Source organism: Montipora foliosa, chromosome 12, assembly GCF_036669935.1.
Source record: "Montipora foliosa isolate CH-2021 chromosome 12, ASM3666993v2, whole genome shotgun sequence".
Lineage (NCBI taxonomy): Eukaryota > Metazoa > Cnidaria > Anthozoa > Scleractinia > Acroporidae > Montipora > Montipora foliosa.
Genome location: NC_090880.1, coordinates 20,402,029 through 20,412,028, shown reverse-complemented (window position 1 = coordinate 20,412,028; position 10,000 = coordinate 20,402,029). Strand labels below are relative to the sequence as shown.

Here is a 10,000-nt window from a genome sequence, read left to right as displayed (position 1 = left end):
TAGGTTTCTTTCGCTTTATCAAATGATTCTTTGTCGGAAGAAATTTCTGAGAGGCGCTTGTTTATGGACTCCGGTATGTTCTTTAGGATGGATGGGGGGTGGTTGGATTTCTTGTGAACGTAGACTAGGATGTTTCCTTCTTTTGTGTAGGGATAGTGCTTTCCAGATTGGAGGTCAAGGGTGACGTCTAAGAAATTTACTTTAGTGATGTTTGCTTCGACTGTGATCTTTAAGTCGTTTTCACGGAAAATTTGGCAGAAGCCCTTCTTGATTCTTTCGATCTGTTGAGGGTTTGAGTTAAAAGCTGCCAAACCGTCGTCTCTATACAGGCCGATGCTGTTGCCATACTTTTTGGTTAGACAGGACAATAAATAACAACCCACTAGTTCGCATGTTTTAGCGCCATCGAAAGATCCCATTGTTATGTCGAATCGGCTGGCAGAGGATTTTTTCTCCCAGGGGCAATCATTGGAAAACAGTAAAGATATTGCTTGGAGAGGAAAATGATTTCTCTCTCGTCGGCACTGATGGGTCTGTAGTTATTGGCGAAGTCGAGTGCTTTGGCAAGCAGTGTTTCCGTGATAGAGGGGTAGAAGTCATATACATCAAAGCATATGAATGAGAGGTTTTCTTTGTGCTGTAGGGCGTTGAACCAGTTCAGTACGCTGGTCGTATTTTTCCACTGATTGATTTGTGTCTTTTGGATTATGGTGGTGTTGATTTCGTCTAAGATGCGCTTACTAATTATACCAATCTCGGATTTGGAGGGGTTGATAAGGCGGCATGTTGGATGGTCGTAGAAAGAATCAAGAAGGGCTTCTGCCAAATTTTCCGTGAAAACGACTTAAAGATCACAGTCGAAGCAAACATCACTAAAGTAATTTTCTTAGATGTCACCCTTGACCTCCAATCTGGAAAGCACTATCCCTGCACAAAAGAAGGAAACATCCCAGTCTACGTTCACAAGAAATCCAATCACCCCCCATCCATCCTAAAGAACATACCGGAGTCCATAAACAAGCGCCTCTCAGAAATTTCTTCCGACAAAGAATCATTTGATAAAGCGAAAGAAACCTACCAAGATGCACCCAACAAGAGCGGCTACATATATAATCTAACCTACAGAAAAACAACTCCAGAAACCAAACACCGCAAGAATAGGCTTAGAAACATCACCTGGTTCAATCCTCGGTACAGCCAAAACGTCAAAACAAAAGTTGGAAAGTGTTTCCTCACCTTAATCGGCAAGCACTTCCCAAAATCACACCCTTTGCACAGAATTTTCAACCGGAACACTCTCAAAATTAGTTATAGCTGCATGAGCAATGTAAAAACAATTATCTCCAACCAAAATAAAGCCGTCATTAACAAGTCATCAAATCCACCCGCTCAAACTATCAACACTTGCAACTGCCGTGACAAAAGATCCTGCCCTCTAGACGGAAAGTGCAACGTGCGGAATACCATCTATCAAGCAGAGGTCACAACATCTCAGTCAAAACAAACTTACATCGGTCTTTGCGACACATCATTCAAATCACGTTATAAAAACCACACATGTTCCTTTAGAAATGAACGCTACAGAAATTCCAGTGAACTTAGTAAATATGTATGGGGTTTGAAAGACAAGAAAGTCGACTATCGCATTAAATGGCGGATTGTTAGGCATGCGAGATCCTATTCAAATGTAACGAAGAAGTGTAATTTATGTCTGTGGGAGAAATACTATATAATTTGTAGACCGGATTTGGCGACCCTTAACAACAGAAATGAGCTTGTAACAAGTTGCAGACATGCAAAGAAATTCCTTCTCAATAGCGTAATTATTTAAGGCCTATTTTTAGCAGCTCACTGGAAACAGTTTGTATTGTTTAACCGTTGCTATACACCCCAGCCTATAGTGAATTGCTACCGTTATTTTCAAAATCACTGCAAAACACCATGTATTCCTTCTTTTTGGCAGTTGCCTGATGATTGCTTCGTGAGAAGCATGAAACTCGGAGTAGCAAATTAATGTTTTTGACCTAGTTAAAGTCTACGTATCTAGTCAAAGCTCTGGTAAACCCATTGAGCACTTTTAACTGATGATCAATTTATCACGTCATTTCATTTTATATATGTTTATATATATATATTCATTTACAGCAAAATTTAATGTTATAAAACGTCACAGTTAATTCCAGATTTTCCTTATTACCTACCAGTTATAATTGCTCTGAACCAGGCACGGAATGGCATCCACGAAATGGAAACGGATAGTTTAACAAAAACATAGTTGTGGCTCGACACCACTATTGGTGGGCGTCTGGTACCACAAAATTTTCCAATCAGGGTGCTATTGTCGAAAACGTCCCCATCGCGGATCTCGATATATTCTTCTCTGCAATCGGAAGAGGATACTGGACGGAATGAATCAAAGGTAAGTCTGACTGCGTAATCAACGGAGAATGAAGGTGGTTTCCTGAACTTCCATAAGCAGGTCTTCAGGGGCGTCCCGTAGGAGGGTGGTATTATCGATTTCCTCGTGTTATTTGAACTCTCGAGAGTGATACCAGTAGGTGGTCGAACACAATCTGAAAAACAAGTTGAGGAAACAGTCACTGCATAAGCAGGAACAAGTGCCCTTGCAACAACCTCGTTCTCAGGCTCTCCCTCTCTTTTCCTCCGACAATGGCGGAGAAGAGAGAAAGCCTGGGAACGATTATGCTCTTAGAATGGATCGCAAATTAAAACGTTCACTCTTCAAAGTTGGAAATCGTGTATCGTATATATAATCAGCACTTTATTTACAACGATACTCAGCTCGTTTTATAATGAAGACAATTGCATATTGACAATTATTGAGATACTCGAATATTATGAAATCACTTAACGAATGCTCAGAAAAAAACAAATACTGAGAAAACGGAGCCCATTAAGTGACATCGCATTTCTCTTTCCATCTTTTGTTTCACGATTCTATTTTGATTTGAAACGAATTGTGGATAACTTTGACACGACTTCGAATTCCTTAGTGCGACTTAAAACTTTTGGCGCGAGTTCAACTTTCAGCACGACTATTGCTTTTCGGAGTTAACTGAATAGAGTGTAATGTGAAGTGCTCGATTTCTATCCCATATGAACCATGTGAGCGTTAGCCCTACTGATGGAAATGAGCCCACACAAGGACAGAGAAAAACTCTGACCAGGGTGGGAATTGAACCCACGACCTTCAAGTTAGATCTCCGCCGCTCTACCGACTGAGCTACAAGGTCAGACGGGAGCGGGCTGTGAGAACTGAAGATGTTAAAGTCACGGCAATTAACATCTACAAGTACAGGGAAAGGTTACGTTTATACAAACGTTGGCCGTGTAGCACTTATATTTTAAACAGAATTAACTGACGAAAGTGTAGCGTAACGTGAAGTGCTAGATTTCTATCCTATGTGAACCATGTGAGCATTAGCCCTACTGATGGAACTAGGCCCACACAAGGACAGAGAAAAACTCTGACTAGGGTGGGAATTGAACCCACTACCTTCGGGTTAGATCTCGGCCGCTCTATCGACTGAGCTACAAGGTCAGACGGGAGCAGGCCGTGGGAACTGAACATGTTAAAGTCATGGCAATGAACATGTACAAGTACAGGGAAAGGTTACGTTTATACAAACGTTGGCCGTGTAGCACTTATATTTTAAACAGAGTTAACTGAATAGAGTGTAATGTGAAGTGCTCGATTTCTATCCCATATGAACCATGTGGACGTTAGCCTTACTGATGGAAATGGGCCCACACAAGGACAGAGAAAAACTCTGATCAGGGTGGGAATTGAACCCACGACCTTCGGGTTAGAACTTCACATTACACTCTATTCAGTTAACTCTGTTTAAAATATAAGTGCTACACGGCCAATGTTTGTATAAACGTAACCTTTCCCTGTATTGCTTTTCGGCACGAGTTTCATGTTTTAGCGCGAGGCTAACTTTTTGGAAGGACTTTTCTTGGCATGACATTTTTGGCAGGAACATGAGTTTTTTTTTTCCTCACCACTGAGCAATCGCAGTTTCATTTTAACTAGTGCTCAATATGGTGGACAGGTGGAGCAGTCAATTTAATTTGTTCTTGCTTTTAATTTTCTTTGAGTTATTGTGTAGTTGTGCTGCACACTTAACGACCTATACACCAGCCTTCTATAACGGCAACAGTGTGCAAGCAGACTTGGTTGAAAGCTATTTTCATTTCGGCTTTGGTTACAAGGAGATATTGCTACCGTTGACATCTTTCCATTGCTGCGTTTTGAGTCTACGACAAATGAGAGGAATGCTGAAACAAAGAGGGCTTGGCAGGAGAAGAAACCGCTCAGAACCTCTAGCGGTTTGCAAGGCTATTGAACACGAATTAAGAGGCAGCATAAGAACGATGGGGTATAGCCAAATGACTTAGAAACTGTTACACGTTCACGGTATATCAACCGACAGGGAGACTGTAAGAGAAGTAGTGTTGAAGATATTGGACCCTAACGGAGTTGAAACACGGTCAAGACATCGATTACAAAGACGAAAGTATAAAACAGTGGGGCCAAATCATATGGCACATAGATGGCTATGACAAACTAAAGCCATTTGGCTTCTGTATTCATGGAGCTATTGACGGTTACAGCAGGCGTATAATGTGGTTAGAGGTTGGCCCCACGAATAATGATACTTTTGTGATTGGTCAATACTAGCTAGACTGCATAAGACAGTTTGGAGCAATTCCAAACATTACGATTTAAGAACTGAGTTTTTTTATTTGGAAAATCGTCAGCCAATCAGCAAAAAGAGGCGTGATGGGGTATACTTAGAAGATGATATATGGATCTCAGAGACTACGGCATTTACTCACAAGACAATGTTATAGAAGTGGAATGTCTTATGTTTTGTTTTATAAACACTGTGCGTGGAGAGCTTCACAGGTTTGCCATCCAGTGGAATTTGCACAAAATAAGGTCGTCAAGAAATGAAGACTTTCCTAGTGGACGACCTGATTTGCTTTACCATGTTCCCAAGGTGAACGGAGCAAGAAACTTAATGATATCAATATCACTGGACTAATTTCAAGTGTAGCATCAGAATTCCAGAACACGGTTGCTCAGAAGAATGTTTCGATTTCGCGAGGATAATAATGCACGAAAACCAGCTAAAGATGCCCACAACGCCAGATGATGCATTGTTACTTTTCTCAATTCTGTACCTTAACAGGTGACATAATGAATATCTAATGACTATTAAAATTGGCCTGCTGAGATGGTTGCTTGCCCTTCTTGTTAGCAACCACTTTAACAATGCAGCTAGCGTATACGGCGGCCAAACGTTTTGAAATATTTTACTGTCTATAATTACTTGCCAACTTTAGGTTAATAAAATACCATACCATACCATACCATACCATATCATAACCGTTGATGTTCCCCATGGGTCCCTTTCGGGATCCTTACTGTTTAAAATATTTATCATAGTTAATAACCTGGCATTCTTCATCCCTAATATGAGTTTGAGATTGTACGCAGACGGCGCAATGGGCTAAATACAGAAACCATTTAAATTCTCTACGGAACAAAAAATACAAACACGAAACGGAGTTATCCAAACACGTTTGAAAGCTAAAAAAGGAAAACCGACAATTTTCGATCAGATGGGCTATCGTCAAGCAAATACCAGCTGGCAGAAACTGAAAACGAAACTGCAGTTTGTGCCTAGAGGAAAAGCTTATGATTATTAAAGGCCGTTCGAAGAACATTCTTAATAAACGCTCTGAAATGTTTAGTAAATGTCGCCATGTAATATAACACCATTATTTTAGATGTCACCTTTTGTTTATATGAGCCTATAATAAATTTGGAAGGATTACGTTTTTGCAAACGCTGGCCGTGTGGCACTTATATTTGAACAGACGTAACTGATTAGAGTGTTAATGTGAAGCGCTAAGTTTCTACTCCATATGAACCATGTGAGCGTTAGCTCTAGTAATGGAAATGGGCCCACACAAGGACAGCGAAAAACTCTGACCAGGGTGGGAATTGAACCCACAACCTAAACTTAGCACTTCACATTACACTCTAATCGGTTAACTCTGTTCAAATATAAGTGCTACACGGCCAACGTTTGCAAAAACGTAATCCTTCCTTGTACTTGTACATGTTCATTGCCGTGACTTTAACATGTTCAGTTCCCACGGCCTGCTCCCGTCTGACCTTGTAACTCAGTCGGTAGAGCAGCAGTGATTTAACCCGAAGGTCGTGGGTTCAATTCCCAACCTGGTCAGAGCTTTTCTCTGTCCTTGTGTGGGCCCATTTCCATTAGTAGGGCTGACGCTCGCATGGTTCATATAAGTTAAGTCTTTTATAAAAAAATTGACCTGTCAGTTGCCTGAAGATCGCCAAACGGCGTAAAACTCGGAGTAGCGACAACTGATCTTTGCCTCATGTCTTTTCGATCAAGCTTACGTGTGGAATGCACTTATGAACAATATACTAGATGAAGTGGCACCTGTGAAAAAAATGCTTGTGCGTGACAAAGACGTGCCTTACATGACGTCTCATTGGAAAAGCGCCATTAGAGCAAAACGCAAAGCAAATGACAAGTACATGCAAAACAAAACGCCAGAAAACGTGGAATTACGACGCAAAGCCGGGAATGAGGCCACCAAACAAAGAAGAACGCTATCAAACAGTGCTGGAATAAAAAATCAAACGATTTGAAAAACAATCCCAAGGCGTTTTTCAAACCTTTCAAGCCATTTTTGGGTTCAAAGAGCTGTACTGAAAGTAACAACATCTACTTAAAAATAAACGGTAGTATGATAACGGATCAACAACAAGTGGCTGAGGAATTGGTTGAGCATTTTGCTACCTTGGCGGATGGCATCGGCGGCACAGCGACTGAAAGAAAGTCAATAGAGGATTTTAGAGACCATCCTTGTGTTCAGAGGATTCAATACGAAAAAAGGAATTCCACTCAGACCATTGAAATCGAACCAGTTATACAGGGACAAGTCCTTGTAACTCTCGATTCGCTGAATATAAACAAGGCCAGCGGCTCTGATGGCATCCCTTCAAAGGTCTTAAAAATAGGTGCTAATGAATTATCCGCTCCACTAACCACCTTGTTCAATTCTTGTATTAACAAGAATGCGTGGCCTAGTAAATGGAAGTGTGGGCATTGGGCCCCAGTATATAAAAAGAATGACAGGAATGCAAAGGAAAATTATCGGCCCATAACTCTCTTACCATGTGTAAGCAAAGTTCGTGAGAAGTTGGTTGGGGCACAGATCAACTCTGGCTTTGGTAATTGCATTCATCGCGCAGAATGCCTATTGTTTTGGGGACATTTACTTACTGTACGGCAAAAATTATAGATCTGTAATATTATCGATGAAGCGTAAACTGAGTGACTCTCATTGGTCCAAATCTACGCGCGCTGTGCTCCGTTGGGAGTACCGCTTAGCTCATCAACTTGTCAGAGCGGAGCTTAAAGACAAAGGCCACATGAGCCAGTATGGCTGAATAAGAGCGCTCCGCCAGCGAAAATATTAACGTTCAATATTATAACATATGGATTTTTTTAAAGAATTTGGCCTGCTTTATACTAGTTGTGAATAGGGCAGCTCTTACCTTCCGCCAAACCCACGGCAACGAATGTGATGCCTTCACGGGCATTCGAACCTACGAAAACTTAAATGTCGATTTTTAAATAAAGTGAATAGACTTGTTTCGCCTGAATCTGGGGTAGCTTATGATCCAAAAAGCTAGCGTGCGCGTGCCTTCTCTTTGTTGCGAAAAAAAAAAAAGAGAAGCTTTAACTAGAAGATTTTGCTAAGAAACGTAAAAAAGCTGCAAGCTATGGCGCCGTTTTTAAGAACAATAACATAACTTTTGCTCGAGTATGCTAATTTGGGTAGTCGGGTCTACATGGAACGCCATTGGCGCTTTTCGATCCTGCGGCTTTCCTTTGTTCCATGATTTGTCATTATAAAATCCACAGTAACCTACAGATACAGTAGAAACACTTTTAGCTGAGAGTGACAAGCGAAAAGACTATGGAGAAACGTTCTCGCCCGCGTCAAGGATTTTACAAGTCCATTGAGACGCCTTCGATTCCCCGTGCCCGAGGTCTCCCTAATTCTTTCGAGGCCTTCCCGCTAATTGTGACTTTTTTATAGTTGAGTGGTTTCCTGAATGGGTATTGTTAATCTTGAAAGCCATAACTATACAGACCTGTGCTTAAGACAATAGCTCTTCAACCCGAGACGCACCGTTTCCAAACACAACTCCAACAAGTAGTTTTCAAACTCAAAAGGCGAAAGGTTGTTGTTGACCAATTTTCGAAGTTGAAACGTATTTTGTTCCGGAAGAAATCCATCTTCCATTTGCCGTGAGTGAAAATTCGAAAGGTCGTTTAGATAGTGAAAAAGTTGCTGTTGAAAACGGCCCCCATACAAAAAATGGCCGATTTTTGTCCAGTTTAAAACGCAAAAGGCGAATCCTTATACCTTCTATATTCACTTACTTCTCGGCTTAAATTGAAGGTACAACCTTCTTCTTCAAAACGCCGCGCGTGAAAGTTGAAGTTATAACTCCTGGAAATCAGAAAACTAAGTTTTATCAGCCCTAGTGGGCTAATTTGGGCCCTTTCTTTTCTTATTCAGGACATTTCAAGGCACGCGCGCTTTCGAATTTGCCGCTTCACCGGTTATGAATAAATAATGATGTCCAGGTATTCTGCGCGATGTTACCAAAATTCATCCACCTATCGCAAAGCTCACAGCTGCGAAACAACATTGATCAATTTAGTAGAAGATTGGAGACTCGCGAGGGATCAAAGACAGGTTGTGAGCATACTTTCAACAGACATGTCAAAGGCATCTGACGCGTTACACCCACCACTACTTCTGAGCAAGCTTGAAGCGTACGGTTTTCAGGAAAGCGATATTCAACTTTTAAACAGCTATTTAAATGAATGGAAATATCAAGTAAAGATCGGCCGTCATGTTAGTTCGAGCCGTTACGTGAGTCGTGGCTGTCCTCAGGGTTCCGCGCTTTGCCCGTTGTTATGGAATGTTTTCCAGAATGACCTATCCTACTGCCTAACAGCGAACTTGTCTATGTATGCAGACGACCATCAAATTTACCACGTAGGAGTAGATCAGGCAGCTGTGACTTTCCAGTTAAAGGATAGTGCAAAGTTGGCTACAACGTGGTATGATTCTAACTTACTGGCGGGAAACCTCAAAAAGTACCAAGTTTTGAACTTGGGCTTCACTCAAAATGACTATAATATTTGCGTGAACGATGCCGAAATCTTAACTAAAGATAACATCACACTTTTAGGAGTAGTGTTAGATTCTAAGCTAAATTTCTCTGAGCATATAATCTCTATCTGCAAAAAAGCCAGGAAGAGAATTGGTGTTTTAATGAGACTACGCAATTTAATTCCTATGAAATCTAAGTTAATATTATTTAAAAGCGCGATATTACCATTTCTCACGTACTGTCACCTTGTGTGGCATTTCTGCAAAGCGAGCGACACTCCAAAGCTTGAAAGATTACAAGAAAGAGGACTTAGGGCGGTTTTCAAGGACAATAATTCTAGTTATGAACAATTATTAGGGAAGGCAGATCTGCCTACTCTACTAAACAGACGCTTACAGGATCTGTGCATCCTTATGTATAAAGTAAAGCATAAACTGTGGCCTGCTTATATAAATAACATCTTTAAAGAACCAAATAGTAATTACAATTTGAGGCAAGTAGATTTCTCTATACCCAGGTATGAGACAGTCACCTACGGCAAGCACTCTATTAGATATCTTGGGCCTAGGCTATGGATAAAACTACCCAAGAGTATCAGGGACGTTACAACCCTAATGTCGTTCAAAGGCAAGATACGCCAAATTAATATAAGTGAACTTTTAGATGATGGCTACGCAGGTTGTAGCCTCTGTTCATTTCGATGTCTGTATATTTTTACCATTAATCCTGAAA

General features: G+C 41.0%; 1 protein-coding gene across 1 annotated transcript in view; it reads right to left on the bottom strand.

Moving 5' to 3' along the window:
- LOC137979531 (tolloid-like protein 1) overlaps positions 1-10,000 on the bottom strand; it is a 40,051-nt gene that overhangs the window by 9,772 nt on the left and 20,279 nt on the right. Inside the window, exon 4 of the mRNA XM_068826802.1 lies at positions 2,202-2,573. Coding sequence (XP_068682903.1) covers positions 2,202-2,573 — 372 coding nt within the window. The remainder of the gene's footprint in view (positions 1-2,201; positions 2,574-10,000) is intronic.